General features: G+C 43.0%; 1 protein-coding gene across 1 annotated transcript in view; it reads right to left on the reverse strand.

Moving 5' to 3' along the window:
* Window positions 1-451: 451 nt before the first annotated feature.
* Window positions 452-23368, reverse strand: part of LOC145402311 (salivary peroxidase/catechol oxidase-like) — a 32737-nt gene continuing 9820 nt past the window's right edge. Inside the window, exons 2-15 of the mRNA XM_080274450.1 lie at window positions 20031-20173; window positions 19298-19511; window positions 18770-18970; window positions 17352-17575; window positions 14851-15021; window positions 14232-14405; window positions 11906-12024; window positions 10770-10872; window positions 8551-8748; window positions 6698-6837; window positions 4504-4671; window positions 3236-3435; window positions 1244-1413; window positions 452-683 (exon numbers count right to left, since the gene is read on the reverse strand). Coding sequence (XP_080130576.1) covers window positions 502-683; window positions 1244-1413; window positions 3236-3435; window positions 4504-4671; window positions 6698-6837; window positions 8551-8748; window positions 10770-10872; window positions 11906-12024; window positions 14232-14405; window positions 14851-15021; window positions 17352-17575; window positions 18770-18970; window positions 19298-19511; window positions 20031-20173 — 2407 coding nt within the window. The 3' untranslated portion in view covers window positions 452-501. The remainder of the gene's footprint in view (window positions 684-1243; window positions 1414-3235; window positions 3436-4503; window positions 4672-6697; window positions 6838-8550; window positions 8749-10769; window positions 10873-11905; window positions 12025-14231; window positions 14406-14850; window positions 15022-17351; window positions 17576-18769; window positions 18971-19297; window positions 19512-20030; window positions 20174-23368) is intronic.

Consider the following 23368-nt stretch of genomic DNA (forward strand, 5'->3'; position numbering starts at 1 on the left):
CATCTCTTCCTTACCAGTTTGTTTCTGCATCTGATTCTTGAATATGGTCTAGTATGTTACTTATGCAACAGATGTCGACATAAAAGACGGTAAATAATATAGAAGGTAATAAGGAGTAATAAGTTAACAGTTAAGGAAGGAATTCTAGAAACCTTGTTAAGCTTCCGAGAACACTGAGCATATTATCACCAGAATACTTTAATCCATTCTGTTCGATGACATATTTGATTCAATTTTTGCCATTTCCAGGCGCTTTTATTCACTTCAGGATGGACTTTCCAAACTAAAGGGCATAGATATTCCCCTCATTAACCTGTTCAGTATGAATGACCGTTCTCTCATACATTGAATGAAGCGTTTGGAGACAGCAGGAATAAAATGTAGAAAAAAAAAATTACCCACTCTTCTAAGCTGCCTCGATAGTTCGCAACGCTGCCCATTTTATATGTAAAAAAAAAAAAAAAAAAATCATTCTTCTAATGTGCCCCCAGATTTCCCCTCTCAGATGTCGCCCTCCTCCCATGCGCCGAGATCGACCCTTGGTATAGACGTGGAGGAGCAGGGAAGGCGTGGGTTGCCTGTTTCGTACATCCTGAGGGGCCACCGCTGTATGCTGCCCAGCTCTGGCACGTTGTTGCAGATGATGCGTGCAAGGGACGTGCGGTGCAGCTCATGTAGTTGCGCTGTGGAGAGAGGGATGGGTTGATGGATAGACTGTGTGTGTGACTGACTCTTTACCTGTCTCTGTCTCTCTCTCTCTATATATATATATGCATGCATGTATGTCTATTTATCAACATCTTGCTTTGCTGTCCTCATAGAATTAGATATCATAATCTTACTCATCTCTGTATCAACCACGAAAGGATCATTAGGTATGTTGCTGTTTGCTGTTCTTTTGTACCCTTTTACTTATGTCTATTTATGTATTCTCCCTTTTCGCGGTAACATTTCTAAAACCGTAATCTGTAGATTCGACTTAATAATGTACACACAATAGAATCTCTCTCTCTCTCTCTCTCTCTCTCTCTCTTCATTTTCACGATATCATGAATGTTTAACTTTTCCCTGAGTTTGATCAGGTAATATAAAACTCTGACATAATAAATTAAATCAGACTTAAAATGTCTGGCAAAAATGTCAACCACACAGCTCCAATCAGTACAATCATGCCCTCAAACCTCCTAGATGACTCAGGCCAATCTCACAGACTACACAGACCCTTCAGACCACTTCTACCCACCTTCAGTAAACGCCTGGGGTTTCTCGTCGGTCTCATACCAGTATCGGTCCCCTCGCTTGAGCCTGAGGAACTGGTCAGCGAGGATGCAGGCGAAGGTGGGACCGACCAGACCGTCCTTGATGGGTCTCTCTGCCAGACCCCCGGTGTATAGGTCAATATCTTCTACCGAACTGTGGAGGTGATAGTAATGATTAATTTGATGATGATGGTGGTTGGTGGTGGTGGTTTTACGATACTATTGCTGGTGTTACTACTAGTACTGCGATTGCTGATATTGATGACTACGACGACAACGACGATGATGACGATGATTTAAAAAAAAAATCAGATGATATGTATTCAATATGGCAAAATGGATATTGTCAAAGGTACATGTGTGAGGGGTGTAATGCAGATGCGTAGTGTATAGCAGGAGTTGGAGGGTGTGGGGGTCGAAATGAGCCAAAGAAAGGAAGGGGGGGAGGGTGTGTGGGTGTACAGTGTTAGTGTCAGGTGTCCGATGTGATGACTTTTGCAGGAACTTCTTCGGATGGCAGGATACTCCAACAGCGGTTCTTCGGCTGCAGGTCCCAGTGACGGAGAAGACAGTTGCATACAGTGCCAACGACCATCCTTAGGTGGCATATTGCACATCTACAGAGAAGCTTGCTGGTGAGTGATGGTGTCCTGCAATAGGCTGATAGCATGATATGCCAGCTCTTGTGATGAAACAGAACAAGTTTTGTTGTCTTTTCTGGTTTCTTGTGACGGACTGACGCTATGATGTGGCTGTCACTGATATGTGGTTGAACAGACATTATAACTGCTGCCTCAGAAGTCTGACACTTGCAGGACTGCCTCAAGTACAAGTATAGGTGAGTTTAACTGATGTCTTAAGGCAGAACTGGAGGGACACGACGCTATCTCCACGATGGACAGTGAAAGGCTGAACAGTAGTCTGAGCCCATTTTCATTCCCGCATGTTCTTGCTGTATCATGTCTTTCCGCGTTGCTCCGAGTGTCATCAATTTGTAGGAGGCTGCAGACTCAACTGAAATGTTGTCCTCTGAGTCAGAATAATTGAAGCGAGTGGATATGACCCGGCGTGAAGCCAGATCCGCTATCCTCGTCTCAGTCCTTCCCCTCGTTTAGTATCAAGGAAAGCGACCTCGACTCGACCATGTTGAGGATAGTCTTAATAAAATGTGACAATAGTGCCTCTAGCAATTTCCATGTTTGCTCCTGATTCTTATCTTTTTCCTGGGCTGCCACAACAACAGCAGCAGCAGCCACAACAACAGCAGCAGCAGCCACAATAGCAACATTAACAATAACTATAGTTGTAGTAGTAGTAGTAGTATACAATAATTATGGTTTGCAGATGTCATGACTAATCTGTATAATCTTTTACACCATACTGTTAAGACAGGCTACTCTCGGATTTTATAACAATATATTTCCTTAGTTAAGTGGAGCAACTTAATGCACGTTACCAACAGTTTGCCACTGGGCACAAATCTCCTGCAGTACTTTATACCTCGCCTCTGCCTTCTTCACCAACTACACCTGCTCCTTTGTATTCATTTATTCATTCGATTCATTACGTTCGCCATCACGTAATCACAGATCAGGTGGTCGGAGCATCTCAACACTTGGAACTTTTGGTGTCAAGTAACTTGCCGTCAGGCGACACACTGCGTACTAGGTAGCCCGCATTCTTATAAATTTATTGTATAAGAAATTAAGGAAGCTAAGTTTCAAGTTGCTAGCCTTCTGGGATAGACTTGAAACATTCTGTGATTTTTTATTTAGTGGAAGTTCGACTTTATCATTCAGTGTCGCTAAAATTCAGTTAGTGAAATCATGAGTCAACAGCAACATCCTCGTGCATTTCATAATGATTTTCACTGTGGTCTTTCAGCACTCCGGAGGACAGACAAACAGACAAACACAGATTAGTTAGAATATAACCTACATTTCGATGACAGTGATAACTATAAATCTAAAACTTACTTATAGACCTTTTTGATACTCTCCAAGGCCCCCGCATCCATGTCGTTGGCCAAATCGGAGAAGTTAGATGGAGGTGCAAGGCCACAGTGCATCCTGGCCCTCACGTAGCCCGCTATCCCGTGGTCGCGGCCCCGCTGGATGTTGATCGACACCAGGTCCAGTCCGAACTTTTCATCACCGCGAAACAGTTTACCCGAGACCTGAAAGAAGACGGAAATTGCTAACTGCTGTTTGTACCTGAGGGGCTCACTGTATATCTGTGAGGGGCTTAACTGTGTATGTGTGTGTGTGTTTTTTTTTTTTAATCCCTCCGTGTTTTTAGGTTGTCTATGTGAGGTTGGTTTAGCAGAACAGAATATTTTTATGATGCTTTAGAAATCCCTAAAGTTTACCCCCGACATAAAAGAAGCCGAGAACGGTGGCGTTACTTTCAAAAAACCCTTTCACTACGATGACGCTTTGTATAACTTGACTGTTGCTTCTACCCAATGATTATAATACGCTTACTATGGTCTCTTGCACCAAGGGAGTAAGACACGCTCTCCATCAACTCTTTCAATGCCGTTATGTTTTTTGTATATAATTCTTGGTACCACCTCACGATTTTTTTCAGGTTGGCGAATACCTGATAATGAAGACGTTAATGAAGGGTAATTTTTGTTTTCTTTCCCCAAACACACTTCTACACCCTCCCACACCATTTACACCCACCTAGATACTACACAATCATTAGCTCTCATTTAATTAATTATACACACCCTCTCCCACACCCACATACATCCTCCACATCCACCTACATCTTCTCACACCCACGCAAACCCTCCAACACCCACCTTCAAATTTTCCTCAGTCCCAACATCTTCCTAATCTCTCACACCCACATACCCACCCACCCCCACAACAACCTAAGGCTTCCCAGACCCTATCGCACATTTCCACGTCCATCCACACCTCCCAGTATCCATCTAAACCCACCTACGCCCACCCATGACTTACTACACTTTTCTACATCTACTTGTCTAACCACACTCACCTACACCCTCTTACATATATTCACACCACTTACCTAGATCCAAAGCCACCCACCCTTTCCCACTTCCATGCACCCACCCACATTCAGCCTACAATCTCTCACATCCACCTACTTGATCCCACGCTCTCTTGCAAACACACACCCTTTCACTCCCCCCGGTTCCATTCACCTCCTCCAACCCCACCGGCACCCACATATCTCCTTCCACCCTCCCCTCGCACCCACGTCCACCTACCTGTGACGTGAAGTAAGTGTCGACAGCCCCGGTATGCTGGGATACCTGGCCTCGCACATACTCCGCCATGGTACCCGTGTCGTACAGGGAGAACGGGTTGAACACGATGGTGCTCAGTTGCTGGAAGTCTACGTTCTTCTCGGGAGCGTCTATCTTCTGGACCAGCCCCTGTTGGAGAGATGAATGGATGGTTAGAAGGATAAATACATAGGTAGACTGATTAACGAATATAACAGTTCTTGGGACTTAGACTCTGGGACAAGAGTGTGTGTGTGGGTGTGGGGGGGGGGGTGACAGGAATGACGGCAATAACAGGGGATGCAGGTTGAGAAACTGCGCTACGATGCCTTAACAGTTTATTGAAGTTTTCATCTACAACACAGCTGAAGACGACATACTGCCAGGGCGCTTTCTCTGTTACTGGTTTAAGTGATCTGTTTATCTTTTGAGCGAGATCGTGGGAGCAGGCCATAGGGCGAAAAAGGCCTGATCACGTTTCACTGACGTGTGACTAACTTGCAAACATTGATCTGGTCACAACAGGCTCTCAACAGCTAGCTATGCATTCCCACCACTGTATCAGACAACAGCTATACATCAAAGCATATACATCATCATACAACTACATATACATCAAAAGATATACAGTAACAATTCTCCTCCGCTTAGAGGAAGTGTCTCTCAACATGTGAGAGAAGCAGAGATTATTAAAAGACAGTTAGAATACTAGAATAATACTGACAATATGAATGGATAATAAAATTATATAATAGTATGAATTGTGGGTGACCACGATACTAATAAAAAGTGTACACTAGCTAACAAAGAAGTGTCTAAGTTAATGTCAAATGGTAAATAAATAAAATAATGAGAGGAATCCACGTGGAACTCAAAATAAAGTGTAAAGAATAGAAATAAAGTGTATATATATATATATATATATATATATATATATATATATATATATATATATATATATATATATATATCATGTAAATAAATTATATACAGTATATATATATATATATATATATATATATATATATATATATATATATATATATATATATATATATATATATATATATATATATATATGTATATATATATATATATATATATATATATATATATATATATATATATATATATATATATATATACACATACTTGTAGATTAAAATGACGCTAAGTTCCCTCTAAAGGGATCGTCATCGTAAGGGTGGCCACAATAGTTTTGAGTAAGAGTTTTGTCTTCCAGCCCTTCTTGTCATCAGGGCTCACAGAAAGAGGAACTTAGATCCAACTGTTTCTGTGGAGATATCAGTCTCCATGGCATTAGTTATGACTCAGGTTTCAGTATTTGGCTAGGAGATGGCTCCCACTACTGACTGTCGGCGAGGTAAACGAGGCAAAACTCGTCTCTCATTGCCCTCATGGGCTGGTGAATAACCACAGTCGGGTCGACTGTTGCAGTCCAGTAAGCTGCAGCCAATAAGACAGAGTAAATGATCCGTTGGGTTACGCCAACTCAGACAGGCTGCGGCAGCTCAGTAAGGTGTGACAACTCCACAAACTTTAAGTCGGGGGAAGATTTTTGTAGGAAGTAGGTAGACTTCGTTTGCTGGCTGCTTGCTCTCTGTTTGCTCTTTCATCACCTGGAGGATATTATCGTGCCCATGACAGAACCGGTCAAAGAGAGAACCCAAATCATAGGTAATGATTCTTCACATGCTATAAACAGAAATAAACTGCCAAGGAAGGGGCGTTCGACAATATCCTAAACTCATGAGGATACTGTCTTTCTTCAGTGTCTTGTTTTGCATATCAAACTCTGATATTCTCTTGTATATTATTTATATCCTCTTAGTAACGACGTAGATTACAGAATGTATAAAAATTGTTACTAATGTGCCATATGCGGAAATAATCTGCTAAGGAAGAAAGGCTGAGGAGGCTGCTAAGCCATCGACAATACCAGCCACAGACGGATGTATATCATTAAATAATACATAAATACCAGCAAATATTTCTACACAACAGGTAATACAGAAAGCCAAATAAACATAAACTTGCTGATCAATATGTAAGCTAAAATACACCCACATTAAATTTATGTCCAAAAACATAAAGCAAAAATTCTCACAAAACCCAAAATAACAAAGCAGTTCTCCAGACACCGTCCGAAACATACCTGTATCTGGCTGTGTCCGAATCTGAAGGCAGCGGCTGCGAATTCGTTGGCTATGCCCGGGTGAAACTCGGGATTATAGTCTGTAGTATATATCCCGTCTCCCTGGGGGCTGAGGCCTAAGTGCCGCATAAATTTTGGGCCTGTAGAGATCAAGGGATGAAAACAAAACTTACGGCCGAATTGTTACATCCTTAAAATAAACATAAATTCAGAATGTTGGTATAATTTTATTTGTCTGTGAAATTAGACTTGGGATGAACATGATATTATATGGTTATGGCTGAAATGTAGAATATGGAGTATGGTAAGATGGAGTAATAATTATGAATGGATAATATACAGAATATAGTGATAATGAAATATTTTATCAGTGGAATATAAGACAAGGAATATGATACACAAGATCTGTGTCTGAAATACAGAAAAATAGAAAATAAAGAAAATTATCGGTGAAACACAGAAACTGGAATCTAGTAGCCTACTGTAAAAGAAGTTACAGTTTTGGGTGAATTGCAGACCACACACACACGCACACACACACACACACACACACACACACACACACACACACACACACACACACACACACATATCTATCTATCTATATAACATGTAATATATATAATAAATATAAATATAGACATAAATATCTATTTACACATGTATGTATGTATGTATCTAGCTTTCAGTAAAGTACCCGACTCAAGACTATCTACGCCTCTAGGAGTGAAATGATTGGTTGAATTGAACTCGTGGTTATTTGACTGTGTTGGTGATTATGAATATTTCGTCAGAGTGTCGTACTGTATTACACCAGGCACAGTAGACACGAGCCAAAGGTCCCCACCATTGCAAGGGCCCCGTTTTTTGAAAAATCAGTAGATAATTAAATTTCAAGAAATAAATGGATAAACGATGAATATTACAAGAGATGGCATCATACAAGGTCCCACCCTTGAAGGGATCCCCGTTTATTAGAAAAAGATTTTAGAAATAAAAACTTAACGAAATTAACAGATAAATGATAAACATTAATGCAGCTGCCACCATACATGATCCAGTGATGGTCATCAAAATCCTTTTATGGGGACCCCAATCCTGGGTGGAAGCCCCCACATCTAGCTTAGCCTAGGACCCCCAACTAGCTGGCCCTGATAGTGACCAGAGGAATTTCTTTAAAGTAATAGTTACAACAGTACTCCCACATGCTATGATTAATACCACAACCAGTAAATATTAAAGGTAATAATAGCAACAGCAGGAGTACCGTAACACTAGTATTAGTTCTGTCCAGTCTCTAGCCCCACCAACATTCAGTCTTCCCTGTCTCTTATCCTTTCAGCCTTGTGTCTTCACGTCTTCAAGCTTTCGGTACTCATTCCTCATTCATTCCTTACACTTCCAGTCTCAAAATTCTACTGATCTCAATCCTCTAATATCCAGTCTGCACGCTGGCCACATACTTACGGCGGTTGATGTGCTGGATATGCACTATCACAATATTCCCTCTCTTCCAACAGTCACTTGTCCTCCCAATGATCACTTTCACTGATCCCTTCATTCTGCATTCCTAACTCATCTCAATTCTTCACATTTCAACCCTTCACATATACAGTCTCACTAGTCCCCAGTCTACCCAACCTCCAGTCTTTCCATTCCTAATCTTTCCAGTCCTTCTGATCTCTAGGCCTCATTCATTTCCATTCTTATAACATTTCCCGGTCAAGCCAGTGCTAAACTTCAACCATTGAAGTTCCATCCCTGAATACACCAATAATTCCAGTCCCTAACCTTCCCAATACTCGCGAGCCCCAGCCTCCCCAATAGTCCTAGTACTCCCAATCCTGCCTCACCTAGCACGCTAGGTACATATTCATGGTAGGTGATGTGCTGGATCTGTGCTATCACAATCCTTCTGCTCTCCTGGAACAACCTCTCGTCCTCCCAGTCCGGGTTCAGGTCCTTGAGGATGATGGCCAGCTGGTTGTGTTGCCGCGCCCAGATAGTGTGGAAGATGGTTAGGAGGATCTGTTCGTTGGCCCGGGGATCACCTGGGGATTAGGGATTGGATGAATGAAGATTAGGGAGTGGGAGGTGGAAAGATTTGGGGCTGGATGAGTGAAGATCAAGGAGTGAGAGGAAGAAGAATCTGGGACTGGATGAGTGAAGATTAGGGAGTGGGAGGAGGAAGGATTTGGGATTAAATGATTGAAGGTTTGGGACTGGGATGGATAAAGATTTAAGATTAGATCAGTAAGGATAGGGATTTGTATAAGTAAAGATTAGGGTTTGGATAAGTAAAGTTTAGGGATTGGATGTGCACATATTAGGGATTTCGATGAGTGAAAATCAGGGAGTGAATGAGCAAAGATTATAGGCACAGGATTAATGACTGGGTATTGAATAAGTAAATAATATGGATTTGGACAAAATGAAAGTGGGGTGAGTTATGGCTGGGTGAATTAATCGATGGAGTGGGTGAATATAGATGAGGCAATGGGTGAAAAAAGATTAGGGATTGAGAGAATAAAGATTACAAGTCGGGACAAAAAGACGGGGGAGTAAAAATTGGAATAGTAAATTTGAGGGACTGGATGAACAAATTGTGAGGACTGGGTGAGTGGAGTGAAGTGAGTGGGGAACAGGATGAGTTAGGAGTGGGGCCAGGGAGTGTGCCAGGTGAAGGTGTTTTGGGGGAGTGTCTGGAGGATTTTTTTGGTTGTCTTCGGATAGCCTTGGAAGGGGGGGATAGTGATTAGACACTGAGTTGGTTGGAAATTGGGGACGGGCAGAGTGAATGGGGAAAAATTAAGGGTTAGACTATTTAATACAAGCGATTAACTGAATAATGATTAGGGATTAGAAAAATAAAGACTGGGTATCAGATGAATGATTATTATGGATTGGATGAATGAGGATAAGGAACAGGGGTGACAAAGAAAATCTGAAGCAAGTCCTGACAGGGAACTGGATGAACAAAGATTTACGATTGCATGAGTAAAATGAACTTATACTGGAATGTGTAATGATTGGAAGTTGGGTGAGTGAGACTGTAGAATTAGCAATAGTTGACTACATGATTTCACTTAGTTAAGAGGAGATCTTTCTTGGTGATAGGGTTACTAAAAGCAATATATAGCTTCCGAGTTTGATAGTTCTCTCTTAGGTCTGGCTCTGAGGTAGCCAGAATAAAATATAAAGTTAAGGTTTGGTAGTGAGAAGGTCCTTTATCTTTCAGTCACAGCACCGGCAGTCGGTTTTATTATTTTAAAGACAGATACCTGGTAGTGGTGGGATGAAAAACCATCTGCATTAGTTCCATCCACTACAAGATGTCTCCCACATCTAAATAAAATAGTCTGGGGGTAGCAAGAATAACATGAAAAGGTGTCATCGCAGAGAACTGGTGCATTTTTCCTTCTTGCATCAGACAAATTATTTCTGCTTAAAGATGGTGTTTTAAATGCATATATATATATATATATATATATATATATATATATATATATATATATATATATGTGTGTGTGTGTGTGTGTGTGTGTGTGTGTACATTACTCGTGCAATCACCTGATGATTTTATTCGAATTAGGAAGGACACTCACAGTGAATAGGATCATTAAGGCTGTTTTTGCGCCTACCAAGTTCGAAAAGTCTCTCCTAAGCTAAATAAATCGTCTAAATATAACAAAGAAATATAATAGTACTGAAAGGGTTAACCATTTCAACACGACGACTTCTTTATCTTAACCTTGTTACCACCAGATGGCTGTAGCCACCTTAGGTGATACCTCGTAGTGATCGCATTAGTACCCATCTCCATTATTCTCTTTCATCACATAATATCTACCCAAGCAGAATAAATCATCTAGCAGTGCCAAGAAAAGGCGTCATTGTTGCTTGCAGACGATTTTATTCCTTGGGGAGATACTTTTCCCACTGGTGAAGTCAGATACGGCCTTCATTACCCCCTTCACTACGAGACGTCAGACCCAAGGTGAGTGAAATCAGCTAAAGAACATCAAAATACGTCCTCGGAATGAAGGGGTTAAAGGGGCGTGAAGTAACTTACCAGCGAGGAAGCAGAATCGGTCGTACTTATATTGCTCGTCCGTGTTGCAGCCGTCCTTGGGGTCCTTAGAAGGGGGGAGCAGCTGCCGGCCGTCTAGGGTCAACTGTGTGTGAAAGAGAGTTGCGTATACAAAAGGTCACGAAAATTCTAGTCCCAACAAGGAGGTTTGGATTTAACACTAGCTGTAATGATTATACTATACATTATCTACACGTACGAGAGAGAGAGAGAGAGAGAGAGAGAGAGAGAGAGAGAATCATTATCCATATATATATGCCTGATAATTCGGCTAATTACTGTAAATATTGATGTTCATGCCACATTATTTCACTGAGCAAATGATTATCAAATATGCATAGTGGCGAAATACCTAAGTGATGTTTTCCGATTACTGGGAAGCTCTGGCAATCATGAGTAACAGCAAATTGAGATTGATATTATGTTATTTTACTTCAGTGAGCGAATGAGGAGTAACTGGAAATTGAGGTTAATGTTATGTTATTTTACTTCAATGAGCGAATGAGGAGAAAACTGCGGCTCCTGAAAGCTGAGTTACAGTACACATTTCAATATCTGTTGGCACTATGTTGCAAAATGAAAAGCACACCGAGGGTTATGATTATTTTGTCGTGGATTGAGCATAACAGCTTTTAGTTATATTTGTGATTAAGCAATTCAGTAGCTAAAATCTTCAATTTTTATTTAAAAATATTCTGACAGAATTACAAAAAGCAAAGCCACACAGTAAGGAAGCACACACACAAACACACACACACACACACACACACACACACACACACACACACACACACACACACCAACCAGCACCACCACCTCAATCCCCACACTCAACACACAAAGACTCCATCCACCTCCACCAGCATCACACAAACCACCGAACCATCACACCTCCATCACACACAACCCACCAGTCACAATAGCCCCATAGACACCCATCCACCTGTAACTTGGGCCCACAAGCTCCAGTCAGACAAACCACCCACCCATCTAACCCACCACCCACACTAGCCCTCATAACCATCCACCTATGACTTAACCCCACAATCGTCAGCCGCACAGATCATCCCAACATATAAACCAACACCCACACAAAATCCCACAGGCCACCCACCCACCTGTGACTTGAGCAATCCGTCCTTGAACGCCCTGAGAGAGGCCAGTTGCTTTGTTGAGGTACCGTACAGCGCCGAGCCGTCCAGGAAGGCTGTCTGTTGGTTCAGCTGGTCTCGATGCCCTGGCAAACACGAAAGGGTGAAAATTATGCCAATCGACTGCACGTCAAATAACACTTCAGCCCGAGCAACGTTACGTCATTCCTGTTAATATTCTTGGATTCTACAGAGATATCACTCAGTTAAGGAGAAACTTTACGAGTTGAAGGGGCTAGATACAGGCTTTATTAATTCCTTCACTTCTGGGGTGCTCTCCCACCCTCAATAATATCATACTGGTAGCAACAAGAACAAAATATAGAAATGTGTCCTCGAGATGAGGGGATAAAGGAATACAATCAGTTTTTGCTTAGGTTCAAAGTTCCCCTGAATCACAACCAGCAACAATTAATGTTACATCCACGTCTTCGGTGATTCTATTAGGTATACAGGGGCAAGAGGAAAACAATCTGTGCTCAACAGTCAGTCTGACCAGCGTGGGGCTGTGGAGAGGTGGAAAGGTATTTTCCTTGCTCCGCTTTGAAGTGTTCTGTCTATATTCTTATGGACACTCAGAAATAATAATAGGAAAGTCACGTCCACTGCATACAACGAGTTCTTTACTTCCATACTTCTTTCCTAGTCCTTGTCACGACCCCAGATGTTCAGCACCATCATCTCCCTCCTTGCTGTACACATTCTCGCACGTTATGCTCACATTTCCCATCCTTGCTCATCACACTACGTAGTTACTTAAAGGCGATTACGTTGTCTGATTCCTGACTATTTAGCCTCACTATGCATTTTTTGCTATATTTACTTTCAAATAACATTTCCTGAATTAAAACGAGATTACCACTACTACTGCTACTACTACTACTACTACTGTTGCTGCTGCTGCTACTACTACTACTACTACTACAACTATTACTACTGCTGCTGCTGCTGCTGCTGCTGCTACTACTACTATTACTACTACTACTACTACTCTTACTACTACTACTACTACTACTACTGCTACTACTACTACTACCACTGCTACTATTATTATTATTACTACTACTACTACTACCACTGCTACTACTACTATTATTATTATTATTCTATCTATCTATCTATCTATCTATTGCCAGACGCCTCAATCCCGTTTGGGGTGGCCACAAACAAATCGCCTCCACGTCGCCCTGTCCCCCGCCATTTCACTGCCCTGCTCCCAACTCACACCCCCCTCTCTCATATACCTCTCCACCCCATCCCTCCATCTCATCCTCGGCTTGCCCCTCCCTCTTCCCCCCTCCACCTCACTCACATACACTCTGTTCGTCAGTCTTTCACCCTCCAACCTCTCCACATGGCCAAACCAACTCATTGTGTTCCTCATATCACTTCCTATCACATCCACATCCACATCACAACGCTCCTTTATATCCTCATTCGTCAGCCTGTCTCTCCATGTGACTCCACAGGCTCCTCTTAAATAACTCATTTCCACTGCTCTCACTCTTGACTTGTGTCCTTCCAGCAACGTCCAAGCTTCACTTCCATACGTTAGAGTTGGTATCACAATACTGTCATGTAGTAACTTTTTCACTTCCATGCTCACTTCCCTGTTTCTTATCACTGCTTTCAAAGAACCAGCAACCTTTCTTCCCTGCCATACCCTTTCAAGCACTTCACCCTCCAAACCTCCATCCTTACTCATCACACTACCCAGGTACCTAAACGTACTCACATTTTCCAATTCCTCACCATCCAACCTCGCTGTACATTCACTGACTTCACCTCTCTCAAAGACCATCACTTTATTCTTCCCTACATTCACCTTTAGATTCCGGTTCTTACACACTCTCCCAAACTCATCCACCAAGCCTTGCAGCTCACCTTCGTCTTCACTCAACAACACAGTATCATCTGCAAACAACAGTACAGGGAGTTTCCAAACACTGTCCTCTCTCACCAGGGCCACTCCAACATCCACTACCCTACCTTGTACCTCTTTTATTACCCCATCCATGAACAGATTGAACAACCATGGAGACATGACACATCCCTGTTTCAACCCAACCTCCAAAGAGAAAAATTCACTTAGTTCACCATCCACACGCACTGAAGCCTTAGCTTATTAATTATTATTATTATTATTATTATTATTATTACTACTACTACTACTACTACTACTAACAAGAACAAGAACAAGAACAAGAACAACAAGAACAACAACAATAGCAACAACAACAACAACAACAACAACAGTAATAATAATAATAATGAGGCAATCCCAGACTCTCACCAAAATGACATTTGGGCGCCGGCGCTGATCGTACGAACTCCAGACAGGACTGGTTGAAGGCGGCGTAGAAGGGGTCGTCGCGGGGCAGGGCGATGGGTGCACACTCAGGGTGGCGGAGGGTAGGGTTGTTCCTCACCTCTGACAAGCAACACGGGATACTCTCACCTCTCTTACCTGGTGGAGAGAAGGAGACCAAGTCAGTAACGTTAGGCCAAGTCAGGTAACGTTAGGCCAAGTCAGGTCGCGTTAGGGTAAGTTAGTTTGACCTGGGACTGGCTGGATTAAGTTAGGTCTGGTTGGGTTAGGTCGGGCTGAGTTGGGTTAGCTTGGGTTAGGGTACGTTAGGTTGAGCTGGGTTATGCCGGGGTGGATTATGTCGGATTCAGGTTGGATAGTTTACATAGGTCAGATTTTGGGCTGGATTAGATCAGGTCAGGTTGGGTAGATTACCTTGCGATTGGTTAGGCTGGGCTGGGTTAGGCTACGTTCGGTTACGTTGGTCAGGTTGGGTTAGGTTTGTCTGGGGAGTGAATTGAATTAGACTGCACTTAGTGATTTCTCTGTCTGTCTGTCTGTCTCTCTGTCTCTGTCTCTGTCTCTGTCTCTCTCTCTCTCATACCTTTACTCAGCGCTGTCAGAGTGATATCGTGATCCACAAACTGTCCCCAGCTCATGGTCAGGACGGAGTAGGACTGAGAGTCTTCCATCCTATTAATATGCACAACGTTGCTTATTGTCCTCGCTCCAGGCAGCTCCCCTCCGTCCTTCGCTCTTCGGAGGGCTGAGATACCTGTTGACAGATGGACAAGAGAAAACTATGTCATGACCGAAAAGTTTATTGTTGTCCTAGACTGGTAGCGAACGTCGGACCTTAGTTTCGTCCACCTGTCCCGGTGCGTGCTAGATCATTACGACTGTTTACCCTTCATTTCGATGCTATAATTCACTTTTTATTCTCGCCATTAGTCCATATTATTCAATTCAGGAGAGATGCCCTGAAACGAAGGGACTAATGAGGGGGGTATCTACCCCCCACCCCCAACTATTTGAGAAGTCTATCCTAAGCCGAACAGGCCTGCAGTTGTCTGGAAAGAGCAAAGTAAAATATACATGATGTGTTTTAAACCATGCCATAACTTTCTGTACACCGTGTTTAAATACACAGAGAAAAAGAATATATAAACTCAAGTACCTGAGTACAAATGTAGCCTATTTAAATAAGTATTTAAGTACGTTTGTTTTTAAACACTGACCATTTCTGGCCATGGTGACAGTTCACCTTTAAAATACTATGTGAGTACTGAATTAAGCTTTGCTTAAAGATATACTAACACAACTTATGAAAGCTTGTGTGCAATGAAAAATTCGACTATTATACTACAGGTTGTCTAAAATGTTTGTAATAGTAAGTTTTCTTTGATTTAAGAATATAAGAAAATGGATATTTAAGGACTACCCCACATAAATATTTAAGTACCTCTATAATCTTTGCGATATATTTTTCTAAAGTTGTAGAGGTATTGTAATGTAATTTAGTATGTATCCACATACCAGCGATATGCATTAGTGTTGTGAGATGCGAAATTTAGAAGAAAGTAATCTGCAATCTGAAAGAGAGAGAGAGAGAGAGAGAGAGAGAGAGAGAGAGAGAGAGAGAGAGAGAGAGAGAGAGAGAGAGTCAAAGCATGAGAAAGGGACAAACACTCTAAGAGGGAGCAGGAGGGAGAGTGAGTGAGCAGGACTGAGGAAGTGAGAGAATGGAAGGGAGAGGGGGAGAGGCTTGCGGTGTGTCTACGTGACATGGTGTCAGGTGACGCGTGGTGAGGCAGACTGTGGCTTCTCTCTCTCTCTCTCTCTCTCTCTCTCTCTCTCTCTCTCATACCAAGTCGCTGAAATTTCTATGGTTAACAGTAATAAACGTAGAAATGAGACCTTCCTAAGCATGTATGTAATTTGCATAAGATGGAAAAGCTTACGCAATGTAGAGATCCATAATAGATATGGAGTAAAGAAGCTTGTTGATGAAAGAGCAGAAGAGAGCGTGTTGTGATGGTGTAGTCACATTTACAGAAGGCAGTCACAAAGCGTATACTTTGTCAACACAAGTGAAATATAAAATTTACTGCCGTCATTCCTCTTCCCTACCAGACTAATACCTTAATGGGTTAACATGTTCAATCAATTCATTCTACAGTATGGTCTTAGTTTATGGATTTTAATTTCCCCAAAGCTGACTTTGCTGATCTACCAGAAGACTTGCCGACGTGTAGTAAAAACGCCCTCGCTGATATCCGTACACCAGTCCAGTTTGAGACCCCTAGCATGTATTCAATATGGTCGGTGGGTGTTAGCGCTGAAGTGGTGACATGTGGAAGTGTATGGTATACAGAAGGAATACTGGGCCTTGGGAACTGGCTGTGAAGCCTATACCCAGAGTCAGACATATAAAAAAAAGTGTCATGTTACTGAATCTCGAAGACGTCAATGAAAACTAATTTATTTCTGCATCCGCATCCAGATACACCTCAAAATCTAATAAACTCTTCCTTGATCTAGCGCCCACTTAGCCACCAGATCTTATTGAAATCCAATTACAGCTTTATATATATATCATGTCCACAAGCAGACATAGAGACAGGCAGAGAGCCAGACACGGGTGAATACATAACCTTCTCCAGCTTCGTTGGCGGAGGAAGTGATTATGAACTGCAGGGTGAAAATGAGTATATATGAGTGTGTTTTGGGGCAGGAAGTGAATTGGAAGGAAAAGAGGAAGGTGGATAGATATGTGAAGTGAATAACTGACTAGGTGAGGTATGGATGTTAAGGAAGCAACAGAACTGACCAATGAACAAAGTGGGTGAATGAAGTGTGTGGAGATGCGCACGGCAACGGTTACGCCCCATTTTTTTTTAACTCGATAGTATTCTGTGTGGAACATTAGACCCGTGAGGTAGAGGCGGGAATTTAGAGGATTTGAATAACCTCTTCCGTATTCCTGCCATTTCACGTATTAACGGGAAAGAGAGTTGGTATGATACATGTTGTGGAAAGGGATGAAATGATAACAAAACTACTACTACTACTTTTACTACTACTACTACTTCTACTACTACTAACCATCGCCATAATCCGGGGGCATAGCTCTCCTGAAGGCGGTGAAGGAAGCGCCCCAAGAAGGGTTCTTCAGGTTGTTGCAGGTACCGTCCACACTCCTGTACCGTGCCCCAGCGGTGCAGGGTGCAGGGCGGGGTCGTAGCTTGGACCGGTCGCAGTACGGGGAGGGAGTTAGGTCGCCGATCCAACGGGCATCGAAGGAGGAGGTCTCGCGGGATAGGTTCATTCTGGTGGGGGGATGGATGAGGTTAGGAGAAGCCTGGACAGGAATGGAGTGGGTTAGGAGGAGTTGAAGTTCGTTAGGAGGGCTTTGGATTGGGTTAGAATGGGTTATGAGAATCTAGGATAGGGATAAAATGGGTCAAGAGGAGTTGTGGAGCTATGTTTGGGAAAGAAAGGGCTAGGAGAATCTAGAATAGGGATAGAATAGGTTAGGAGGAGCTGAGGTTCGTTAGGAGGACCTAGGATTGGGATAGAATGGGTTAAGGGAATCTATGATAGGGAGAGAATCGTGAAAAAGAGTTAGGACAGAAGTTAAGTGAAGAGGAGTTAAGATGTTAAGATGGTTTAGGTCAGTTCTCCAGTCCACTGTGTGTCAAGGGAGGTGGTCTCGAAGGATAGGTTCATTCTGGAGTGTGGCAGAATGGGTAAGGAGGGATTAGGATGGGTTAAATAATGGGTTAGAAGGAGCATGAAGAGGTTGGGATGGATGATATGTGGGTTAGGACGGACATTGAGCGGTTATGGTGAATTAATTAATGAGTTAGGAGGGACTATGGGGGGTTATGGTGGATTAATTAATGGGTTAGGAGCTAGGAGGGGTTAGAATGTGTTGATTTTATGGGTCAGGAGGAACAAAGAGGGATTAGAATGAGTTTGGAAGAGAATGCGGTAGTTAAACTGAGTTAGGCATTAAAACTTCTGATGATAGGGAAAACACAATAATGGTCACGTATGCCTATAGATGAAGATAAGATAAGGATTGTATCGGAAAGTTTTTATCAGTGATGAACAAGGGTTTCTTTTAGCAGCGATAGGGGATGCGTGGATCACATATTTACAGTAGGACATAGTGGAGAATGCATGCGAGTATACCGTATGCCATTTTTGGACTGGAGACAAAGTGCACAGGGAAAGATTATGGAAGACTACGTATGTTGCTGTTATAGCTCTTGTGGCTCTGGTCTCATTTGGACGTGAAATCGGTGCACTGCAGGTTGCAACTAACCTTTCACTTTAGTCCATCATGCCCCTTTCGCGAGATAGTGATGGAAATGCAAAATATATGTAAAACCTTTTGTTAGTTAAGTACGAACCGGCAAGAGGTGTCTTTGGTACGAACAACACAGTGCATGTGAAAATAGAATTGTGTGTGTGTGTGTGTGTGTGTGTGTGTGTGTGTGTGTGTGTGTGTCACCCACCTATCCCTCATGACGCAGCTGGCCCTATCCATGGAGTAGCCCAGCCTTGACATGTTGGTGGCCAGCGGGTGGGTCTTCCTGAAGGCGTGCTGGTGCCTGTACGCCGCACTGCCCACGGGGATACTCAGGTTCCGGCGATCCAACTCACTCTCGGTCATGGTCTTCTGCTCCTCTTCCTTCGACCCCTCCGATAGTGATGAGCTGGGTGGATATAGGCAAAAATGAGGAAAGTAAAAAAAGTGAAAATATGGGTATGAAAAGTTAGGTTCCGTCGGCACAAACTCCTTTCGTTCTGCTTCTCCCTTGACTTTTAGACAAAAAAAAAGAAATGGAGAAGTGGTTCATCCCTACTAACTGAATCTGAATGACTTCGATCAGTAGCCAACTGCATGGCAGGATCAAAGGTACACACACACACACACACACACACACACACACACACACACACACACACACACACACACACACACACACACACACACACACACACACACACACACACACACACACACACACACACACACACACCTCACATCCTGGCTGGACCAATCGGGCAGCTGGTCGGGGTGTCGGTTCCAGTTCCAAGTGTCGCCTTCGGGATAGGTGGAGTTGTCGGGTCGGGTCCATTCGGGCGCCTCGGGGTCGTCGGGATTATTCGGGTCGGGCTGGTATTGGTGGCGTCTTGGGTCGTCGGGAAGTCGGGTGCACGAGCGTTTCCACCGATTTATGTACCAGTTCTCGTCTGTAGAGTTGGTAGAATGTTCATCATCATTATTGTCATTATTATTATTATTATTATTATTATTATTATTATTATTATTATTATTATTATTCTCATCGTCATTATTGTTATTATTATTATTATTATTATTACTCTTATTAGGGCTATTGTTACCACTATCCCATACCTTACTCCCAATGTTTTCTACTTAGAGCCCCTTTTCCCACACCTCTCATTTCCTTATTTTCTGTTCCACTCACAGGCCTCCCCTCCTATCCCCTACCCGCACATTCATTCCCATCCCATCCTCTCTCCCCAGTCTCCAGTATTTTCCATTCTTCTGTCTCATTCTCTCCCATTCTACTCTCTATTAAGTCTTGCACCTCCACCATATCCTATCCTCTGTTCTACTCCCCCACCTTCCCCTCCTATCCCCAGTCCTCAGCCCTCCCTCCCCCTTCCCTGCCTCACTCATCTGTCCTTCCTTTGCTGTCCTCTACCTCCAGCCCTCCCCTATCCTCCTATCCCCTGTTAACTCACCTCTCCTGGGCCACGGCACCGCCATGAGGGTGACAAGGCTGAGGTTAGCTGGGACAGACTGAGGGTCCACGGGTCCATCCTCGTCCAACCCTTGGCTGATGAGAACAGACAATGTACTGGCCAGCACCAACACAAGCACCACCCTGCCGACAGAGGGATAGGTGAGAGGTGGATGGATGGATGGATGGTTGGTGTGGGTGGATGGATGGATGAATGGATGGTTGGGTAGATGGATGAATAGAAGGCTGGATAAACAGACTGGTAAACTGACGAAGAAATGAATAGATAGTTTATAGATGAGTACTAGATACTGTATTCATGTGCACAGTAAATAAAAAGATAGACACATATGGAAAAGTGGATGGACATGGGAATGGGTGGATAAACAGTCAAATAAATAGATGGAGAAATAAAAGTATAATTGATGGATGTCTGGGAAAGTGCATGTGTATTGATATGGATAAGTGGATGGAAAGTTGGACTCACGAATGGCTGGTATGAACAAACACAGTATATGGATAATAATAATGGGTAAACGGAGAGGTAAGTGGATAAGCTGAGGAATGGATGGACATTTAGAGAGTCAGATGACAGAGGAACGGATATGTGGATAACTGACAGGTGAATAGATAAAAAGATAGGTAGACAGATAGATACTTGGATGGCTAGATGGTGGAAAATAGATAGGGGTAGATGGTTAAATGGATAGTTGGATGACTAGATAGTAGACATATTGACAGACTGATAATTATTACCGTTGGCGGAGGTTAGTGCATAAATAAAGGGTGGATAGGTGAATGGATGGATGATTGGTTACAGATGGATAAATTAGCAGATGAATGGATAAGTGGAAGGTGGATAGGTAGGTAGATAGGCAGATAAGTAGAGAAGTGGTTAAGCAGATGGTTCGATAGTTGGACAGACAGGTAGGTAGATGAACAGATACTGAATACCTGATAGCTGAAGAGACAGATGAGCATGGATATGTCTACAAGCAGTTTGGTAACTGAGATTTCATAGGCCTATCCACATGCTGTGATGCGTTGCGGCCAAGGGTGAAAGGGAAGACAGAGGAGGGTCAGGATTTCTTCTAACGCATGAGTTTTGATTAATGGGACTGATTGGTAGTGGCTCAAGAATATACAGTGTTAGCAAAGAGGGGGTGGCTTTCAGCTATTTTCTTCTCTGATGCATAATTTTCGAGATATACCGTAAGCATAATATGTGTGCAAGGTTACATAAAAAAAGCTAGCCTGGTTAATGAGGTTCACACCCGCAAATATTGGAACACTGGAAAGGGAGGGCTGCACAGGTGAGGGCGGACCTAGAACCTTAAAGGAAAGTGCGCATGACCCTCGCCACAGACCAGTCATCTGTGTGAAGTAGAACAAACAAAGGTGGCTCTGTCACTGATATATGGCATCCACACTATGTGTTAGGGATGTGAGGGAGGGGTAGCATGGATGATCTATAGCCTTGAAAATCTTTAAGCTTTGCCTTTATCATGGACCTATGGTGTATGTGAATTTGCAGAACAAATATTGGTCCTAATACGACGTCCATAAACAATGATGTGCCGTTGAGGATGAGCGAAGAAAGGGAGCATGAACCAAGAACCCTGAAAACTGATAGGCTTCGTCTTTGCCATAGGCTTGATATGTGTACAGTATCATGAATCCAGAAGAGTCCGGCTACTGAGATACAGCATTCACAAAATAGGACGCAAGAGGATGGGCTTGGGGATGAGGGGATTGATTAATGAAAATCGATAGACTGTCCTTTGCGCAGACCTACTGTGTGTGTGTGTGTGTGTGTGTGTGTGTGTGTGTGTGTGTGTGTGTGTGTGTGTGTGTGGACAGGTATATTGATAATTTAATTAGTACATGGATCGAGAGGTAGGTTGACAGATGGTTTACTCGATATTCAAAAAACAAATCAGTTGGCAAATATAAGCTAAAACATACTGCAGGTGGACAGATTACAATAGATGGATAAATACATGAGTTTTTAAATCGATCATTGGAAAGAAGAGACGGGCAGGAAATCAAACAGATACGATGGATAGAACAGAAACGCGAAAAGAAATGGTGGCAGAATGTTTAGACAGATGCGTGGGATAAAAAACGACTGGCAAGTGTGAGGAACAAGAGGACAGGTGTGGTGAATCACGGGTTGGGTGAACGACACGTGTAGCAAATGACAAGTGTGGTGAATGAAGGTGGGGTGAACGACAGTTGAGGTGAATGTCAGAGAAAGGTTTGTGGAACGAACCGGAATTAAACTGACGGGTGGGTATGGTAAGTCACTGAGAGCTGTGTGACATGACAGGTATGGAAATGACAGGTGTGGGAATGATAGGCGTAAAATTTGATATTTGTTATAGGTAGCGGAGAACAAAATCACGAAATGCAGTTTAATACGCGTGGAGTGCAAGACAGCAGGTATGGAGTGCAACTGGGTGTGGGGTACAAAACAGGACGGAGCAATGGGCTGCTGGATTATCCAGTAAGGCGCAAATGGGAAGTGTGGCCAGGACCTGAAAAAGTCTTATGGGTCGACGAATTTGGGAAACGGATACCGTTTTTTTTTCTTTTACTGTGGTATGGGTTATAAAGTTTTACAGGTTTCCTTAGTGGCCCGTTAGCCCGTTTCAGCATTTATTATTTTGCAGAGTTTCTCACAGTTGACGGCACACACGGAGCTGGCATATATACTACGCACGAAGATAAGGTTCATGAGCATAGCTGAGGTCCCACGTTATATAGTGCTTTGGGCCTGCGAGGCCTTGAGTTTGTCCATGGGCCTGCAGCCCGAAAGGGCGCGAGTTCAGTCCCATGTTGTTGTTGCTGATAAGCAACTCCGGTCTGTCTGGCCGTGCAAACCCATCAGCCATAGGAAAGCAACCACCTATTCTGGGAAACCCCATGCAGTGAACTCACCAGACAGCTCCTCACCAAAGCAAGGCGAGGGAGAGAGTGGGGAGGTTTGGTTCCCGATGGACGCCGCATTTGCGTCTCACCACCCAGTTAACAGGGGCACAATGGTAGGCTCCACATTATCCCGTTATTAGGTTATATGGTTACCACTCAGAGTTGTAAATGGGCTCCTGGGTTACAGGAAAACTTTAAGCTTGTCGATAAGTGAAGTAGAAAGACGAGTAATCAAAGGTAACATGAAGGATGGAAGAAATAAGATGAGAGCAGGGCAGACACATAAAAACAAGAATAGAGGTGAAGGAAAAAATAGGAAGCACCACATTAGGTGAGTGGATAGTGGTCGCCACCACCTACCACCATCAATCCCATGTTGAATCGAGGAACAGCCTGTGGATTTGAATT

Source organism: Coenobita brevimanus, chromosome 57, assembly GCF_032717465.1.
Source record: "Coenobita brevimanus isolate Jiangsu-jjx chromosome 57, ASM3271746v2, whole genome shotgun sequence".
Lineage (NCBI taxonomy): Eukaryota > Metazoa > Arthropoda > Malacostraca > Decapoda > Coenobitidae > Coenobita > Coenobita brevimanus.